The sequence below is a fragment of the Mustela putorius genome, unplaced genomic scaffold (assembly GCF_011764305.1).
Source record: "Mustela putorius furo isolate JIRA1106 unplaced genomic scaffold, ASM1176430v1.1 tig00003834_pilon_pilon_pilon, whole genome shotgun sequence".
Lineage (NCBI taxonomy): Eukaryota > Metazoa > Chordata > Mammalia > Carnivora > Mustelidae > Mustela > Mustela putorius.
The window spans coordinates 7563409-7584819 of NW_025421987.1; the positions used below are offsets into that span (position 1 = coordinate 7563409).

At 37.7% G+C, this 21411-nt stretch overlaps 1 protein-coding gene across 2 annotated transcripts in view; it reads left to right on the forward strand.

Annotated features, from left to right (window-relative positions):
• Positions 1-2269: 2269 nt before the first annotated feature.
• The window catches only part of LIPI (lipase I), a 39673-nt gene continuing 20531 nt past the window's right edge, over positions 2270-21411 (forward strand). Inside the window, exons 1-6 of one of the 2 annotated variants that reach the window (XM_045088155.1) lie at positions 2270-2653; positions 4768-4876; positions 7850-7951; positions 12758-12847; positions 14486-14653; positions 19153-19242. In XM_045088155.1, the coding sequence (XP_044944090.1) occupies positions 2342-2653; positions 4768-4876; positions 7850-7951; positions 12758-12847; positions 14486-14653; positions 19153-19242 (871 nt within the window). In that variant the 5' untranslated portion in view covers positions 2270-2341. The remainder of the gene's footprint in view (positions 2654-4767; positions 4877-7849; positions 7952-12757; positions 12848-14485; positions 14654-19152; positions 19243-21411) is intronic. The other variant, XM_045088156.1, reaches the window with a different exon arrangement.

Consider the following 21411-nt stretch of genomic DNA (forward strand, 5'->3'; position numbering starts at 1 on the left):
ACTACTGCTACATCGGCAGTAGATAATAGATTGCTCTGTTGATTGTTTCAAGTGATTTCTGTCCCTTACTTTATCAGAGAGATCCTACTTTTTATTCCTCATTACACATCCGAGAGCCAGGTAAAATCTACCTTGGCTTGGAGCGGACCAGCAGTTTGGGTATATTGATTGATTGCATTTGGCCTTCTCAGAGTTTCAGCTAATGGAAACATTTCGGATGGTGGAAAGATGGATGTACACAATTCCCTATGCAATTTGTATAGAGTAGTAAGCAGTGATGTTGCACTGCGGTTTGATTTATTTCCTCATTCTCTAGGACTTAGGACAAATGAGGTTTGTTTCAAAGTTTTCACTTGTCTGACTGTCTCTCACCTATTAACCTGGGAACTCATTGTGCCTCTCCTTCACTTTCTTCCTCCTTTATCTTCTGAATAATTGTGATAATATCACATATATACTTTCCAAACTAAAAGGTAGGTTATAATTTGTGCATATTATTATGGATTTATCAAATATGCATTATATGTCTATAGTTTTAAATATATGTATATATAATATATATTTATTTTAATATATTTGTAGTTTACTTAATCACATCATTATTTCTGGGCATTTAAATCACTTCTATTTCTCCAGTACTAAAATAATTTATATTAGTTCATTTTTATATGTTTAAATGGCTATTTTCTTGGGATAAATTCTTGGAAGTAGAATTATTGGCATGAACTATATTAACAGTTTTATGAATTTTTGATATAAATTGACAGATCATTTCTCCTAATCTTTTAATAACTTGAACTTCCAGAAAAGTATAAGCATATGCTCATTAAAAAAAAAAAAAAACTGGGATCGGGCGCCTGGGTGGCTCAGTGGGTTAAGCCTCTGCCTTTGGCTCAGGTCATGATCTCAGGGTCCTGGGATCGAGCCCCACATTGGGTTCCCTGCTCAGCAGAGAGCCTGCTTCCCCCTCTCTCTCTGCCTGCCTCTCTGCCTACTTGTGATCTCTGCCAAATAAATAAATAAAATCTTAAAAAAAAAATTGGGATCGGATGCTTATGTTGAAAGAAATTACAATTCTGAGACTCTGTGAAAAAGAAAATTAAAAAACAGCCATTGTTTCACTGCCTGTGTATGGCTATTGCTATTGATTTGGCTTAGTTATTTCATTCTGCCCAACTTCCTTCTAGGATGGATAGATGGTAAGAAAGGTAGGTAGGTAGGTAGGAAGGTAGGTTGATGGATAGGCAGACCCATAGGATGCACACATCAATGAAAATACTATACGATCATATTTAAGATATTTTAAGTGTTTGTGCAATTATGTATAATCCTGCTATTAATGTGTTTACATTTAATACAAATTGTTTATTTCATTAATATAAGTCCTAGGAAGAAAATAAGGAAGAACACATATTTTTAACACATGTATGTGTACCATATAATTTCACTTTCAAAAGGAGGTTGTCTCACACATGCTCTCAGCATCCATGTCACAAATATTATGTATTAAAATGATTATGTTTTAAATAACATATTAATATTATGTATTAAAATTTTTCTTTTTGTTGAATTTGATAGGAAGAAATGATACCCTTTTGTTTTGATTTGTATTTATTTGATCACTGGTTAGATGAAATATATTTTCTTGAATGATTATTATCCATATATATTATTCTGCAGGATTTCTGTTAAGCTCAGAATTAGTTTACTTTTATTGGTGGGCATAATAGTTTCTTTACTAACAATGTAGTTTTTAAAGATTTTATTTATTTATTTGAGAGAGAGGAAGAAAAAGGGAGAGAGCGCGCTCATGAATGAGGTAGTGGGGGAGGAGCCGAGGGAGAGGGAGAAGCAGAACTCCCCGCCCAGGAGGGAGCCCAGTGTAGGGCTGGATCCCTGGACCCTGAGATCCTGGTCTGAGCTGAAGGTAGGTGCTTAACTGACTGGGCCATCCCGGTGCCCCTTTACTAACAATAGTAATGATTTTGGTGATAACCGTTGCTCTTTTGTACAGATAAAAAATAATTCTTAATTTTTAAACCAATCATTTCTTCTTATTAAAAAATTTTGGATGCTTCTTGTTCAAAGAGTCTTTTTACATAATCAACACATTAAACATTGTCGTTGCTCAGAGTATTATGTGGAAATACTAATGAAATAAAATCCTCACTCCAAGTTCAAATCTGTTCTTTGTTAACAGCAATAGAAATTGTATCAAATACTATCCCAGTACTCAGCTTGACTGACTTTTTTTTTTCTTATTTCAGAGAATAAAAGATCATGCCTTCAATTCTCTCATCTGGGTGTAAAGGATTCCCTCAAAGACTTGTTTTCTCCCCAAATGGAGATTTCCTTAATGATGTATACAAGGAACAACTTCAACTGTGCTGAGCCCCTCTTTGAGCAGAATAACTCACTTAACATTAATTTCAACGTCAGCAAGAAAACAGTCTGGCTTATTCATGGGTACAGACCAACGGGCTCTGCTCCTCAATGGCTTCAGAACTTCCTAAGGGTTTTGTTGAATCAAGATGATATAAATGTAATTGTAGTAGACTGGAACCGGGGTGCTACAACTCTCCTTTACAACAGAGCAGTTAAAAACACCAGAAAAGTTGCTGTGAGTTTAAGTAGCTACATTCGGAATCTTTTGGTAAGAATTTTATATAGTCTATATGTTTTATAATATACAGTGTTTTGTGCAATACCACCAAGTAGTAGTAAGATAAATACTTTTTTCCTATACACATTAAGAATTATTGCTTTGAGGGGCGCCCGGGTGGCTCAGTGGGTTAAAGCCTCTGCCTTCGGCTCGGGTCATGATCCCAGGGTCCTGGGATCGAGCCCTGCATCAGGCTCTCTGCTCAGCAGGGAGCCTTCTTCCTTTCCTCTCTCTCTGCCTGCTGCTTTGCCTACTTGTGATCTCTCTCTCTGTCAAATAAATAAGTAAAACCTTAAAAGAATTAATTTCATTTAATACTTATATAAAATATTGTTATAAAGTTTGGTTATCCCAAATGTATAGATAAGTAAATGAGGCAGAGAGATTAAGCAAATGCTTAAAGTCACACAGACGGTTAGAGGTAGATTTGATCTCTGAACTCTTCCAGTCTGATTCCTGTCCATTACATGCAAACTGCTTCTTGGATTGGTGAGCTTGCTTAATTTCAGGGATCCTTGGAATTTCAGCACAACACGACTCAAAGCAGATGTCAAGCCCCAGAATGTTCCAAATCAGAAATCACCCTTCTCTCAAGTGCTCATCACCACCACATCTCTCTCTATAACAGACACTGATCTCCATATGGTTTTACATAGTAAATGTAGATCATTCAAACTGCAGGTGACCTAAAACTGGCCTGAATGTAACTGACTTACCCCAACCCTGCTCCTAAATCTTGGACATTTCTAAAGGGTACAAAGAATTCCCTCCAAGGTCGGCAGAAGAATGCTACTTTTCAAGATGTTTTTCCCCTCACTTTTACCAATTTACACTTGATTTAACTAGAAACACATTGGCCATACCTTAGAAAGGATATCTAAAGAACCTAATGGTTGTATAGTTTATCCCCTTGGTCCACATGGAATCACTACCCTAACATCATGTCAGTATACGTAGAGTTTAAAATAATTAAAAATTTTAAAAAGATTTTATTTATTTATGTGACACAGAGAAACACACTGAGAGAGGGAACACAAGCCAGGGAAGGGAGAGAGGAAGAAGCAGGCTTCCCGCTGAGCAGGGAGCCGGACACTGGGCTCAATCCCAGGACCCTGGGATCATGACCTGAGCTGAAGGCAGGTGCTTAATGACTGAGCCACTTAAATGCCCCTAAAAAAATTAAAATAAAAAAGATTTAAAGACAAAACATCATAACTGAGTTTTTAAGATTAAAAAAAAAAGATTTCATAACTAGGTACAGAATTATATCCATCTACACAAATTAAAGATGGCTGTAAGTGTTAGCATATCAAAGCAATAGTTCTTTTTGTATTTGTTTGTTTAAAGGTTTTATTTATTTATTTGACAGAGAGAGAGATCACAAGTAGGCAGAGGCAGGCAGAGAGAAAGAGGGAAGCACCCACTGAGCCACCCAGGCGCCCATGAAATTAATCCTTAACCAGTACCTGGCATATAGTAACCATTGAATATAATCAGGAACAGTGTAATTTTTACATCCCCCAATTTGGACAAAACCAAACCATCTGTCTGGAGAGACAGTGGAGGTAATTGATTCATCTGTTTTTATAGTCTATAAACTTGATGTCCATCTTTTTCCCTTACAGTAGTTAAGTATACATGGCTTTGGGCAACTCATTATCAAACCATGTTAACCGACATTTAATAGATTTCAGGAATAGTTTGAGGCAATAGGATAAAAATAAATACCTCATAAGACTAATGTGAATATAAATATGAGATTTACAAAACACTTATTCAAGGTAAGTACCCTAAAATGTCTACTACCATTATTACAAAATTCTTTAACTAAATGTATTTTTTTGCATCTACTAGTTTAGATAACAGATAACTAAAGTTTTTAAAAATGTACTTGTATTGCTAAGAGTGTATAGAGAAAGATCAGATCTCTTATGGAAAATGTTGAACAAAGATATAGTTGTTTTCAAATTATAAAATCCCATTCTCCATCTCCCAGAAATGTATTAAACTAGGGAAAAAAAATAACAAATTCTAGAATATTGATGTGCAGGGCATAATTTGTGATTTCTGAAATGAAAATCATAACATTGCATTTTCACTTGCAGGATCATGGGGCATCTCTTCATAATTTTCATTTCATAGGTATGAGCTTAGGGGCTCATATTAGTGGATTTGTTGGAAAGATATTTCAAGGTCAACTTGGAAGAATAACAGGTAAAATATTTTTGATAAAATGTGTTTTAGCATTCTTTAAAGCATCAGAAGTTATTCTGTTTAAAAGTTATCAGTCATAATAATTAATTAGTAGAAATGACACACATTTATTCTTTTTCTGTTTTATATTCAAATGCTAGGCTTTGTTTAATTAGATTCTAAAGTCTTGTTTCTTATTTAGTTCTTAACATTGTTGAAGTACTCCTATAGAAATGGGATGAAGAAAATCGATTTCTGCAACCCAAGTGAATTTTTTTTTTTTTAAGATTTTATTTATCTATTTGACAGACAGATCACAAGTAGGCAGAGAGGCAGGCAGTGAGAGAGAGGAAGGAAAGCAGGCTCCCTGCTGAGCAGAGAGCCCTATGTGGGGCTCTATCCCAGGACCCTGAGATCACAACCAGAGCTGAAGACAGAGGCTTTAACCCACTGAGCCACCCAGGCGCCCCACCCCAACTGAATTTTAAGGACACATTATTGTAACAATCCAGAGGAAAATTTGACCCATTAAATATAAAACTTTGTTCATGTACTAACTAAATATAGAACCATGTACTTAAGCGTAACTGGATGGCTCAGTCATTAAGCATCTGCATTTGGCTCAGGTCGTGATCCCAGGGTCCTGGGATTGAGCCCCGCATCAGGCTACCTGGTCAGCAGAAAGTCTGCTTCTCCCTCTCCCACTTCCCCTGCTTGTTCTCTCTCTCTCTTTGTCTGTCAAATAAATAAATAATACCTTTAAAAAAAAAAAGAACCATGTACTTAATTTTCATAAACTTTGACACATTCCAATTATTTTAAAAATTGTATTTGAAAAGCAGAAGAGAGAATCAGGAGTTGATATCCCAGATTGAGGGAGTCTAGATCCTGAAAGCCCTCATATTTTCGCAACAGAATTCCTCCGTCCAGAAAGCTTAGTAACCAAATAATGCTGACATGGATTTTCATGCTTCCATTTGGGAATGGTGGTGATTTTATTTATTTATTTATTTTTGGTGGTGATTTTAGAATAGAAAGATCATATCCCTCTCCCGTCAATTCAGCTTTTTAACAACTATTGAGATCTGTGTCCATAGAAGATTTATAATGATTTCAAGTGTCAATAAAAGTAATAGAGTTAAATTAAGCAAAGGGGGCAGGGAGAGGTGAATAAATTGCACAGACAGGATGTTTACAAACCTTAAGTATAACCTTACTATACTTATTCTTATCAGTTTTAATATTATCCCCATTATTTAGGTGTGAAAACAGGTTAATGGAATGAATGTAGGGGGAGGGGGTCAAAAAGTTTTGAACAGCTAAGCCAGGAGTTATACAGAATTTTCTAGCATCCAAAGCCCATTCTGTTTCAACCACCGTAGTCATCCTACTTTATGTTAAGATGTATTTACTTGGGGCACCTGGGTGGCTCAGTGGGTTGAAGCCTCCGCCTTCTGCTCGGGTCATGGTCCTAGGGTCCTGGGACCGAGCCCTGCATCAGGCTCTCTACTCAGCAGGGAGCCTGCTTCCCTTCCTCCTCTCTCTCTTCCTGCCTCTCTGCCTACCTGTGATCTCTGCCTGTCAAATAAATAAATAAAATCTTTAAAAGAAAAAAAAAAGATGTGTTTACTCATACTTTATTCCAGTTTGATTGACTCCATAGGCCAAGCAATCATCAAGGTTTAAAAGTCCAGCAAATGTGCTAGTTCTACATCAGAATTATTCATGAGAAGAGAAATTTCTGCCTCATTCAGTTAAGTGAGCTTAAATAAACCAGGATAGGAGAAGGGCTTGCGATGAGCAACATTATATTTTATTTTTTTAAATATATTTTTTGAGATGATTGTATCTTCCATTGCATAGAAGTTCTCAACTTGTTGAATTTTACCTCCTTCCCACACCCTGACCTTTTTAACACTCGCCAGTAGGTCATGAGCCTAGAATTTCTATTTAAAAGTTCAAATACGGGGCGGCTGGGTGCTCAGTCAGTTAAGGGTCTGCCTTTGGCTCAGGTCATGATCTCAGGGTCTTGGGATCAAGTCCCGTGTGGGGCTCCGTACTCCACAGAGAACCTGCTTCTCTCTTTCCCTCTGCCACTCCCCTTCTTATGTTCTCTCTCTCTCTCTGTGTCAAATAAATAAAATCTTAAAAAAAGATAAATTTCAGATACACCAGAAATAATATCTATAGCCCATGGAACTCTTAATACATTTTTCTTTTCTTGTGTGTATGTGGGAAACTTTTGTGAAAAATGAATTATAAGATAATAGTATGTTTTATGCCACATCCCAAATTGTATTTGGCACTTAAAAATCATATTAGAACTGCAGATAGATCTGGGATGAACTCATAAGGCAGGAGGTTCAAGACAGGACCAGGATATTATTCATTTCCCCTCCCTCTCAGGGCAGTAGTAGTTACTTATTATTAACTATGAAGTTACTAGTGGTTTATCTGTAAGTACTACTTCTTTTTTTCCTTTCTTTTTTTTGTTTTTGGTTTTGTTTTATTTTTGTTTTTTATTTGACAGAGAGACAGTGAGAGAGGGAACACAAGCAGGGGGAGTGGGGGAGGGAGAAGCAGACTTCCTGCTGAGCAGGGAACCCGATGTGGGGTTTCATCCCAGGACCCTGGGACCATGACCTGAGCCGAAGGCAGATGTCTAACGACTGAGCCACCCATGTGCTCCTATCCCTAAGTACTTCTTAAATAAAAGCGCTAAGAAAATAAAACCTACAGTTTTGTTGAGGCATCTCTAAGTGTGGCTTAACATTAGATTGTTGATAAACTGACGATTGGTGAAAAGTAACATTCAGATAACGAAGATATTTGCTATTCATCTAGTTTCATTTATCTTAATATTAGTTTTTGCACAAGTTTAAGTTAAAACTATATAGACATGCTTATAATGTAATAATAATGTAAACATATGATCTAATAAACACTGTAGTAAGAATTGATTCATCGACTGATAGTTTCTTTCTTGAATTCCAGGTCTTGACCCTGCTGGGCCAAAGTTTTCTGGAAAATCACCTAAGGACAGATTAGCTTACACCGATGCGAAGTTTGTGGATGTTATCCATTCTGATACCAATGGTAACAATGTAGGATTTATTGCTAAATTATTTGAAAATGAAAAGTTGTAGACATTGGGGAGGATGAGAACGTAAAAGGGCAAAGAGTAGTGGGTAAAGTGACGAGTCATTGTTATAAATTATAAATTATTATATATTATACATTAAAATTATTATAAAATATAAATTATTATCAAATGATTCTATTTCCCACAAGCAATATTTCTTGGAGTTCGTGATGTTAAATTACACTTTTTGCTATCCGCTTACCCTCTTTCCGGTTTCCAGGACTGGTCTTATCATCCTAAAAAATGGAAACTTAATATAAAGTACTTCTTCACCTTGTTCATGCTGTTGACAGTTTTAATTGATCAGAGTTTCTCAAGGAAGAATGTAGATGGCCCCGAGGCCCTTCCTCATATGAAATTGATGATACTACTACTTCTTGAGCACTTCCTATACCTTAGGCAGTGTTTTAGATGCTTTCTGTGAATGAATTATGTCATTCTCCTAAGTCCCCATGAGATAAGGAAATATCATCCCCTTTTTATTGCTGTTCGGGAAGCTAGGGTCATGGCCACAAGTGTCAGAGCCAGAATTTGGAATCTTATGATTCCAGAGTCTATGCCTCCCCAGTTTGTTGCTCTGACCAGCTGATGATTTACATGTGCTGTGGCTGTGGGCACGGGCAGGATACGTGGCTACCATGGAGAAGCGAGGAAGCCATGCTAAGGCTGTTCTGATTTCCCTGTTTACTCAGGTTTCTTTTCTCTTTGGTTCGGGTCATTTATTTGCTCCCATAGTCCTCTGAATTGTCCTTGTGGTGATTCATACCAATTCCTTTGTGAGAGATACAGATGCCATAAATGCCACAGAGCACAAATTTTCAGCTTCTATGGCTACATGCCAGGGGACTGAGCCTCTCTCTCTCTCCCTATCATTCTGTTCCTTCTTTGGAATCCAAGTTCACTTATTTATCCCACACACAGTGCACCTGTTGCCCAGTTCTCTGCAGTTCTCTGAGCTCTTGTTTCTGAAATCCCAACTTCAGCTTTGCCTGTAGCCTTTGAATTAGCTCTTCATACTTTTTATTATTTTTCTTTTTTTTTTAAGATTTTATGTATTTATTTGGCAGACAAAAGATCACAAGTAGGCAGAGAGGCAGGCAGAGAGAGAGGAGGAAGCAGGCTCCCTGCCAAGCAGAGAGCCCGATTCGGGGCTCGATCCCAGGACTCTGGGATCACAGCCCAATCCGAAGGCAGAGGCTTTAACCCACTGAGCCACCCAGGTGCCCCAAAGATCTTATTTATTTGTCTAAAAGACAGAGATCACAAGTATATGTTAAAAACACTACGTGGCCTTCCAAAATTATGAATTGGATAATTTGAACTAACATCCTTGCTGGGATATCAGGAAAAAATTATAGTCCAACATTCAGAAGATAGAAAAATTCCAGGGAAGTAAACTGGTAATTTGGAGTCACTTTTCTAATGGCAGGTTTCCTGTTGCTTAGAGTATGGGAAGTATTTTTGAGACCCTTACATGAGGCTTGTAAAATGTCTTTTCTTTTTTTTAAAGATTTTATTTATTTATTTGACAGACAGAGATCACAAGTAGGCAGAGAGACAGGCAGAGAGAGAGAGGAGGAAGCAGGCTCCCCACGGAGCAGAGAGCCCGATGTGGGGCTCAATCCCACGACCCTGGGACCATGACCTGAGCCTAAGGTAGAGGCTTTAACCCACTGAGCCACCCAGGTGCTCCGAGGCTTGTAAAATATCTTATTTTTACCTTCTTTCCCTGAAATGGAGGAATATAGAATGCTTAAACTTTATATATCCACCCTCCAATTTAATATATTCTTGGGGAGAAAAAATAGAACAAAAATAGAAGGCACAGTGAATAGTAATAATTTTGTAAAGGTCATCTGGATAGCTCAGTAGGTTAAGCATCTGCCCTTTGCTCTGGTGTTGGGGTCCTGGGATCAAGCCTGGCACCTGGCTCCCTGCTTTTCCCTGTCCCTCTGCCCTTCCCCTTCCCCACCTCATGCTCCTGCTCCCTCTCTCGCTCTCAAATAAAGAAATACAACCTTAAAAACAAATAAAGGGACACTTGCGTGGCTCAGTCAGTTAGGTGTCTGCCTCTGGCTCAGGTCATGATCCCAGGGTCCTGGCATCAAGTCCCACTCGGGCACCTTGCTCATTGTGGAGCCTGCTTCTTCCTCTGTCTGCCGCTCCCCCTGCTTGTGCGCTCCCTCACTCTCTCTGAAAAATAAATAAAATCCATCCATATATATATATATATACACATATATATATGAAAAAATAAAATAAAACAGAAAAAGTTTTACAGATACTACAGATATGAAATTGATCATATTATGATGTAATGAGCAACATTATGCAAATAAATATGAAAATGTGTGATTATATGTTATGGTATAAAATAGAAAAATTTTTATGAAAAAGCAAAAGCATTTACCAAACTGAGAAATTAGGAAAGAAAATTTGAATAGTTCTATAAATATTAATGAAATAAAACTTGTAATTTAAAGACTTCCAACAAAGTAAATTCTAGGCAAATTATTCATCTCTACCAAACAATTAAGGGAAAAGAAAGACCACTTTCACACAAATGATCTCAAAGAATAATAAAGAATTGGAAACTGTTTATAACTTTTTTTAAAAGTCATAAAAATGTCAAAATTCGAGATAGACATTACAGAAAAAATTCATAGACATTCTTTATTATAACCATGGATACAAAAATTCTATGTCAACATCATATTAGTAAACCAATTTTGCAACATATAAAAATGGATAATGAATCACACCCAATTTGGATTATTATAAAAAAGCAAGTTTATAATAAAAGGGTTACACAAAAGCTACATGAAATATGAGTCAATTTATATACAGTTCCAAAATGGGCAAATCTAAACTGTGATGTTTTGGGAGGCATCCTTGGAAGGTAAAGAATAGCAAAATAATTATTTTATTAAAAGATGTTATTAATTAGGTAATTAGGTAAGAGCTAGGGATTTGTAGGTGCTATTTCTTGACAGGGGTGTGATAGTTATAAATAGTGGCTCTTTGCTTTATAATAATCTATAGATTTATGTTCTTGTTTGAGTGCCTGTATAGTAAATTATAATAAAAAGAAGATTTAAAAAGCCATAGCTACTCTCCTTACCCTCCTTGAATCCAAGGGAATGAATGACCTACACACACCAAACTTCTCTGCCCCTTCCTTCTGGTAAAGGGGAAAAACAAGCCTGAATGAATCAAGGGCTGCTTGTACGTTAATATAAATATGTCTTTTGCTTCTCCCTGATTCCCGAGGAGTCTTCTTGGTTGATTCTACTTCAGTGGCGGATTGGAGAAAATGATGTCTCCAACCTGGAACTCCTAGTCTTGGAACTCCATGTTGAATTCAGAATAGGGAAATTGTAACGGTCTCCAAAATTAAAAAAAAAATAAATAATAATAATTTTTTTTTGGTCATATTTAAGAGAATGCAAGCAGATGATGGAATGTAAAGAGGGATTGGCTAGCCTACCCTCCGCAGGTCATAGTCAAATCACTCTCATACTTCCCTGGATTCTAAGGAGTTTTGACGAGGTTATCTGAATTGTACTTTGCCTTTCCTTACACAATGACTCCCCTCCCCTGTAACACACAGGCCCAGTGTCCTCAGGCTCTGGAACCTCACCAGCAGCTATCTTATTCTGTTAGGTACTATCACTAAATCCTGTCCTGCATCTTAATCCTACTGTCAGACCCAAGTGTTTGTCTCTGCTATTTTAATCTATTGTGGATCACTTTCAAGAGTTAATCCTTTAGGAAATTTCTTGTGCCTTAAGCCAAAACGTCAGGAGTCAGGACTTCCCGGCAAGATTTTCAGATCTTATCACGTTCCCCAAGTATTCTGAGCTTGCTACCCTGTCTCATTCCCATGACTTCCCTGGGTTTTAACCCCCATATTGGTAATAGTGGATCCAGCCTTCGCACCTTACCCAATGCCCGGAGGATCCACAGATACACGGACGCCCTTAAGACATAGCTGCACATTTATGTCTCTCTGACCCACTTTGTTCGAGCTGAAGCAGCTTATGTAGTTTTTTCTAGTTAGTGAATCTAGTACCAAGTCTTAGGCCTTTTCCAGAGGGTAAGCAAATGATCCCACTTGCCTAAAAGGTCCTATATGACTTGATGTCCTCCAGTGCTCCCTCTTACACCAAATGCTCTGGCTAACCTGGCTTCTTTGAGTACTTTACGGAGGCTCATATAATTTCCTGCTTGTCTCACTGTCTCACTCACATCCTCCATGTCACTGTGTGACTCGACTGCCTTAGCAGGAGATTCCCTAACCAAACTACTTAAAAGTGCAACCATCGTACACCCTGACCAGGCACTTAGGGTCCTCTTTGGCCCCTTGTGTCTTCTCTTCAGCACTTACACTCTGACATACTGTAGCTGTACTTGTTTTTTATGTCTTTCTCCACCAAGATGTAATTTCTACTACAGAAAGAAGTTTTTCTCTGTTTTACTTTCTTTCTTATATATGTGTGGCTCATGGAACTGCAATGGACCCATAGTAAATTGGTGACTGGTAAATATGTTAAATTAATGACATACAATTTTCATGAGGAATTAACGTGAGGCATTAATACCAGAAAAATGCATCTTTTTTAAAAAAATGGCCTCTATTTTATTTTCAATTCAAATTTTAGGAGTCACTTTCAGTGGAATTTATAGGAGATTTTATTGTGTAAAAGTGTTGTTGGCCTGATTATATTCACTTTGTGATTTCTGAGTGTTTTTCTTTCTAGGTTTAGGCATTAAAGAGCCTGTGGGACATATAGATTTTTATCCAAATGGAGGAAAAACACAACCTGGCTGTCCTACATCCATTTTATCAGGTATACCAATGAATGAATTACATTATCATTTGAATGAATTACGTATGATTCAAATGATGAAAGAAAATCAAATTTACTTTTTTCCTTTTTAACCTGTGGGGGAGATTTTGATCACCCTTGCTCATGATTCGGGGGAGTAATTGGCAAAAAATGGTTGAATTGGATTTTTCTCAGTTCATAAAGTTTAGCAGTCGGTATCCCATCTGGTCATGGTGGGATTCATTGCATTAACTTCAACAGCTTTATTTCATGATTTTAAACATTCGAAGTAGTAAGTTGGTGAAGGAGACAACGATGGCCTGGGTGTCATGTAACATGAGTTTGGTATCAGGATTTTTTTTTTTTAATAAAGATGTTTTGTTTTGTTTTGTTTGACAGACAGAGATCTCAAGCAGGCAGAGAGGCAGACAGAGAGAGAGAGGAGGAGGCAGGCTCCCTGCTGAGCAGAGAGCCCGATGCGGGGCTGGATCCCAGGACCCTGGGATCATGACCTGAGCCGAAGGCAGAGGCTTTAACCCACTGAGCCACCCAGGCGCCCCTGGTATCAGGATTTAATCTTTACCATCATTCCGATACCATACTAGCACAGATTCATAGTCTCTTGCACACGGTTCTTTTTTTTTTTTAATTTTTTATTTTTTATAAACATATATTTTTATCCCCAGGGGTACAGGTCTGTGAATTTCCAGGTTCACACACTTCACAGCACTCACCATAGCACATACCCTCCCCAATGTCCATAACCCCAATCTCCTCTTCCAACCCCTCTCCTCCCAGCAACCCTCAGTTTGTTTTGTGAGATTAAGAGTTACTTACGGTTTGTCTTTTTTTGTTTTTTTTTTGTTTGTTTGTTTTTTAAGATTTATTTATTTGACAGAGAGAGAGAGAGATTACAAGTAGGCAGAGGGGCAAGCAGAGAGAGAGGAGGGGGCAGGCCCCCTGCGGAGCAGAGAGCCCGATGCGGGGCTGGATCCCAGGACTCTGAGATCGTGATCTGAGTTGAAGGCAGCGGCTTAACCCACTGAGCCACACAGGCACCCTGTTGTACTCAGTTCTTAAATAAGAAGCTGAGAAGCTGCTCCAGGTGTGGAATTTGGCTCACTTCAGTCATAGGAAGCAATGTTTTGATGTCTACAATGACAATTTGTCAAGTAACACACAGCGAAAGGCCACTGCGGCTAGAGAAGTTTGGTCAAATGTTGTAAGGATGTGAGGCGTTGGAGAAAGAAATAGGCATGATAAAGCTTTAATGTTACCTGGTTTCCTAGTTCTCTCTGACACTGAGTAGAAATGTAAGTAGTGTGAGGTTAGAAGGGAAAGATGTGCACAGAGTTACTAACTATGGCAGCACCGTGTTTATGGAGTTTGTCAAATTATTGAAATTGAACATTTTTTTCCTGTGGTAATTAGTACTTCAGAAAAATTTCTTATAAATCTCATGTAAAAGCTTACTAAATTTATATTTTCAGTGTCACTACTTATTTAATCGCTTGAGATAAAACTGTACATTGTAGTCAACACTTTTAATACTCACAAATATGTAGTATTGAGTAGAACGTAACCTTTAATTTTTCTCTAGTTTACTTGAACTTGGTTTAATACATCTGTCCTTCCTCTGCTTGATTTTTAACACTTAAGGAGTTCAGTATATTAAATGCGACCACCAGAGAGCAGTTTACTTGTTCATGGCCTCTTTGGAAACAAAGTGCAATTTTGTTTCATTTCCTTGTCTTTCGTATGAAGATTTCAAAGATGGTTTATGTGTGGACTGTGACTACAACAAGGGCAAATCATGTCCTAGATTAGGTAAGCAAGACTTATAATTACTCTAAGTTTCAATGGAAAATGAATCACATAATTGTTAGTAGTTTTGCCTGAAGCTTCCATATTTACTTGTGAACATGTTAGCATTTTATGGAAAAATTACCTGTGGAACAACCAGAGAAAACAGTTTATTTCCTACTAAATATTTTTAAGGTGTTTAGTGAAGAGAATTTAATCAACGGCTCAGGGGAATTTAAGCAACTGTGCTCAATGTAGTGTGTAAATTTGGTGGTCCATAATGATCCTTGCTCTTGCTTTGTAAAGGAATCTCACTATCATTCACCTGTATTTCCACTGAAGAAAGAGACTGCATTTTTTTTTTTTCTTGAGACTTGTGCATTTTTTAGTGGCACTGAGGGTTTTTATTTTTATGGTAAGTCTTAGGAGCAAGTGGAGAGGTGTAAACCATAGTTAGCTTTTCATTTGCTATTAGCAAGTAGGCATGAATCATATATGGTTCACACCTTCCAAATCGATAAATCTTGGCAAGAGTGGTTACGTATTGCAACTTTCGGTAACGACAGCCTGGCGGTGGGAAATTATAGCGGAAAAAAGAATCCACATAAAAATAGAACGGTAGAGCTGAAAGAGTCTCAGAAGCTGTTTTTTGCTCAGGATTTTCTGAAGAGATCACCAGACCCCACGCTTGTCATGAACATGGAACATCTTATCAGTGTCGTGATCAGGATCTGCTAGAAATGTTTCCAAAGCCAAAGGGGCTCAATGAAATGGGAAGCAATAACAGTGGCTGAATTAAACAGCTTTCTGCAGTTTTCTTGGGCTGGAGATTTATACTAAGGCACATAGAGAATTGCTAAGAGAGGCAGGCAATCTGCAGGCTTTGCCAGACCTATTTTCTCATAGACCCCTTCTGTCCAGAAGACGTCTTGTAGGATTCCTTTTTTTTCTCCAGACCTCATGTTGGGGATTGCTTTTCTGGTCTCATTGCTTTTCCATAAAAGTGAAAAAACTGTGACCCAGTGGGAACAGAAGGATTATGTAAGGACACAAGTGATAAATAGAGTTAGACTCCTTAATTCTCAATTCAGTGTTCTTTCTATTACATTCAGATTTCAAGTTCGGTGGTAGCGATGTGGGAACAGACAAGTACATAAAGTAGGAAGCATTTTAAATATATGTGTTTGTGTGATAATATTTCAAATGTACTAATAACATAGGTATCTGGAATATAGTGTATATAGATGTTATCTATACAACACACTTACTTATGTTACACATGCATCATACATCTATGAATGTGTATACGTAGGAGAACTGGGAATTGTACTCATGGAACTAAATTTTGTGGTTTCTTTTTTTTTAATATAATTTTTTATTTTTTATAAACATATATTTTTATCCCCAGGGGTACAGGTCTGTGAATCACCAGGTTTACACACTTCACAGCACTCACCAAAACACATACCCTCCCCAATGTCCATAATACCACCCCCTTCTCCCAAACCCCCTCCCCCCAACAACCCTCAGTTTGTTTTGTGAGATTAAGAGTCACTTATGGTTTGTCTCCCTCCCAATCCCATCTTCTTTCATTTATTCTTCTCCTACCCACTTAAGCCCCCATGTTGCATCACCACTTCCTCATATCAGGGAGATCATATGATAGTTGTCTTTCTCCGCTTGACTTATTTCGCTAAGCATGATACGCTCTAGTTCCATCCATGTTGTCGCAAATGGCAAGATTTCATTTCTTTTGATGGCTGCATAGTATTCCATTGTGTATATATACCACATCTTCTTGATCCATTCATCTGTTGATGGACATCTAGGTTCTTTCCATAGTTTGGCTATTGTGGACATTGCTGCTATAAACATTCGAGTACACGTGCCCCTTTGGATCACTACGTTTGTATCTTTAGGGTAAATGCCCAATAGTGCAATTGCTGGGTCATAGGGCAGTTCTATTTTCAACATTTTGAGGAACCTCCATGCTGTTTTCCAGAGAGGTTGCACCAGCTTGCATTCCCACCAACAGTGTAGGAAGGTTCCCCTTTCTCCGCATCCTCGCCAGCATCTGTCATTTCCTGACTTGTTGATTTTAGCCATTCTGACTGGTGTGAGGTGATATCGCATTGTGGTTTTGATTTGTATTTCCCTGATGCCGAGTGATATGGAGCACTTCTTCATGTGTCTGTTGGCCATCTGGATGTCTTCTTTGCAGAAATGTCTACTCATGTCCTCTGCCCATTTCTTGATTGGATTATTTGTTCTTTGGGTGTTGAGTTTGCTAAGTTCTTTATAGATTCTGGACACTAGTCCTTTATCTGATATGTCGTTTGCAAATATCTTCTCCCATTCTGTCAGTTGTCTTTTGATTTTGTTAACTGTTTCCTTTGCTGTGCAAAAGCTTTTGATCTTGATGAAATCCCAATAGTTCATTTTTGCCCTTGCTTCCCTTGCCTTTGGTGTTGTTCCTACGAAGATGTTGCTGCGGCTGAGGTCGAAGAGGTTGCTGCCTGTGTTCTCCTCAAGGATTTTGATGGATTCCTTTCGCACATTGAGGTCCTTCATCCATTTTGAGTCTATTTTCGTGTGTGGTGTAAGGAAATGGTCCAATTTCATTTTTCTGCATGTGGCTGTCCAATTTTCCCAGCACCATTTATTGAAGAGGCTGTCTTTTTTCCATTGGACATTCTTTCCTGCTTTGTCGAAGATTAGTTGACCATAGAGTTGAGAGTCTATTTCTGGGCACTCTATTCTGCTCCAATGATCTATGAGTCTGTTTTTGTGCCAGTACCATGTTGTCTTGATGATGACAGCTTTGTAATAGAGCTTGAAGTCCGGGATTGTGATGCCACCAACGTTGGCTTTCTTTTTCAATATCCCTTTAGCTATTCGAGGTCTTTTCTGGTTCCATATAAATTTTAGAATTATTTGTTCCATTTCTTTGAAAAAGATGGATGGTACTTTGATAGGAATTGCATTAAATGTGTAGATTGCTTTAGGTAGCATAGACATTTTCACAATATTTATTCTTCCAATCCAGGAGCATGGAACATTTTTCCATTTCTTTGTGTCTTCCTCAATTTCTTTCATGAGTACTTTATAGTTTTCTGAGTATAGATTCTGTGTCTCTTTGGTTAGGTTTATTCCTAGGTATCTTATGGTTTTGGGTGCAATTGTAAATGGGATGGACTCCTTAATTTCCCTTTCTTCTGTCTTGCTGTTGGTGTAGAGAAATGCAACTGATTTCTGTGCATTGATTTTATATCCTGACACTTTACTGAATTCCTGTATAAGTTCTAGCAGTTTTGGAGTGGAGTCTTTTGGGTTTTCCACATATGGTATCATATCATCTGCGAAGAGTGATAATTTGACTTCTTCTTTGCCGATTTGGATGCCTTTAATTTCCTTTTGTTGTCTGATTGCTGAGGCTAGGACCTCTAGTACTATGTTGAATAGCAGTGGTGATAATGGACATCCCTGCCGTGTTCCTGACCTTAGCGGAAAAGCTTTCAGTTTTTCTCCATTGAGAATGATATTTGCGGTGGGTTTTTCATAGATGGCTTTGATGATATTGAGGTATGTGCCCTCTATCCCTACACTTTGAAGAGTTTTGATCAGGAAGGGATGCTGTACTTTGTCAAATGCTTTTTCAGCATCTATTGAGAGTATCATATGGTTCTTGTTCTTACTTTTATTGATGTGTTGTATCACATTGACTGATTTGCGGATGTTGAACCAACCTTGCAGCCCTGGAATAAATCCCACTTGGTCGTGGTGAATAATCTTTTTAATGTACTGTTGAATCCTATTGGCTAGTATTTTGTTGAGTATTTTCGCATCTGTGTTCATCAAGGATATTGGTCTATAGCTCTCTTTTTTGGTGGGATCCTTGTCTGGTTTGGGGATCAAGGTGATGCTGGCCTCATAAAATGAGTTTGGAAGTTTTCCTTCCATTTCTATTTTTTGGAACAGTTTTAGGAGAATAGGAATTAGTTCTTCTTTAAATGTTTGGTAGAATTCCCCCGGGAAGCCGTCTGGCCCTGGGCTTTTGTTTGTTTGGAGATTTTTAATGACTGTTTCAATCTCCTTACTGGTTATGGGTCTGTTCAGGCTTTCTATTTCTTCCTGGTTCAGTTGTGGTAGTTTATTGTGTTTGTTTTATCTAATCATTTTATTCTGCTGAATTTACTAAAAGGAGGTACATGTAAAATTCTGAATTTATGAAAAATAGTAAAAAATAGTAAAAACTGTTACAAATGGATTGTAGCCGTATGGAGTCCGCACAGCTCTGATAAGCTAAGGGAGGGCATTTGTTTGTGAATCTTGAATTTGATTTATAATGTAATTAAAATGAATAGACTATAAAATTATTTGGAAAGTGGTTTTAAGTTATAAAAATCATAAATTATTATTATAATTATTATTATAACACATTGATTCTTTAGTTGCTTTAGTGATTTGAAAGCTTTGTGTGCTGTTTGATGGAAATCTGGTTTCTAATGTTTCTCAAATCTTAGGTTATCAAGCCGAGCTATGGAAAGATGCCTTAAAAACAAGAAGAGAGACCATTGTGTTTTTGGATACTAGTGGCAAGAGTCCATTCTGTTGTAAGTTAATATTTTCAACAAGTGAATAAATGATTGCTTTTATATACTAATTTATATTTCCTCCAAAATGTTCTTCCAACCCACTTAAATTCCATCATGTAATTTCAAGGAACTCTGAAATTTATTAGAGTCCAATTCAAATAAGGACTTGATTTTTTAGTTTGTTTAATTGTTCATCTCTTGAAGGGTATCAGGGATATTTTTAGTTTTTGGCTGCTACGAATAAAGCTCCTATGAATATTTATATATAGTTTTTTATGTGAATTTACATTTTTATTTCTCCTTTATGAAGGCCTAGAAATGCAACTGCTGGGTCAGAAGCTAATTAGCCTTATAAGAATGACAAAGTGTGTGGGGCACCTGGGTGGTTCAATGGGTTAAAGCCTCTGCCTTCAGCTCAGGTCATGATCCCAGGGTCCTGGGATCGAGTCCCGCATCAGGCTCTCTGCTCAGCACGGGGCCTGCTTCCTCCTCTCTCTCTGCATGCCTCTCTGCCTACTTATGATCTCTGTCTGTCAAATAAATAAATAAGTTATCTGCTCCCAAAATACATTGATGAGACAGGCATAGGATACTAGACATTCCTGTTCAAAAGGGGGGAAAAAATGAAAGGAAATGGAGGCAATAGTCTGAAGCAATTTTAAAGTCCAATGAGGCAAATCCCATTTGGTTTCAAGGGTTGGGAATAATTCCCTGTGATTTATTTCCCCTGGGATCGGCTCTGTGGGCTCATGACTCCATGTTTTAGCTTCTTAGAGTCATCTTTTTTCTTCTTTCTTTCTTCTTTTTTATTTTACTTTATTTTATTTATTTATTTATTTATTTATTTATTTATTTTGTATCAATGGTAACTTATGCTTACAGCTGAATAGTTTTTTTTTTTTTTTTTTTTTTTTTTTTTTTTTTTTTTTTTTTTAAAGATTTTATTTATTTACTTGAGAGAAAGACAGTGAGAGAGAGCATGAACGAGGAGAAGGTCAGAGAGAGAAGCAGACTCCCCATGGAGCTGGGAGTCCGATGCGGGACTCGATCCCGGGACTCCAGGATCATGACCTGAGCTGAAGGCAGTCGTCCAACCAACTGAGCCACCCAGGCGTCCCACAGCTGAATAGTTTTAACAGTCTGTTCCTTGCCTGAAAAATTTTGGAGGTCCAACAGCATTCTTTCATTTTGTACCCTGTCTCCTTCAGTCTAAGCTGGCATGGTTTATGCTACTACAACATTGTCAGAAACCTTGTAGATGTCCATATATATCAGAGATTCATTCTGTTAAAAGAGAGGTACTTCCAAATATCTTTTGTAGATAATCCTATCTCTATTTTGGCTTTCTGCTGAGATGGTTGAGGGAATCTAAGAACCAAATACTTAATCTTTCCAAAGAGCCTTTTGTGTTACTGACTACTGACTTTTTGATCATTCTAAGCCAAACGGTTGTCTAGCCATACTCTTGGATTTTTCTCTAGAGCGTGGTTTCCTGATGATGAATCTTAGTGTCAGTATCTTTCCCAAACCTGATAAGATAAGGATTTTTCAAATCATTCTGTCCACATTGGTTTTCGTGTGACACTTTTATCTCAATTTACATTTTTCCTCTCCCAGTTTCACCGTAAACACCAATAAGAAACAAGGCCAGATTTATTTACAACTTTTGCTTTCCATATAATTTCAAACATAATTTTGTTAGGCTTTCTGTGACTATTTCGCAAGTATTCTTTTTTCTACCAGTTTCCAGTAACTTGTCCCTTCCTTCTGAGGCCTCACCAGCAGGGGTGTTACCATCTGCATTTCCACTAACAATGTGTTCAAGGTAATCTAGCTATTTTTTTTTTTTTTTATCATGCTTCTCAAAGTTCTTTAAGCTTCTGTTCATTGCTGATTTTAAAAAGCCTCTTTCTTATTTTAGGTATTTGTTACAAGAGCTTCCCATTCTTCACATTAAAATATGGATTCATTTTCTGTCACTAACATAACAAATTACCACAAATTTACTGGCTTAAAAAAGCACAAATCTATTATCTTTCTAGTCCTGTTGAGGTCAGAAGACTGACACAGGTGTCACTGCAAAAATTGGGGTGGCAGCAGGACTGCATTTCAGGAGGCTTCAGGGGACAACCTGTTTCCTTGAGTTTTTGCACTTCCGGTGGCTGGCTGCGTTCCTTGGTTCATGGC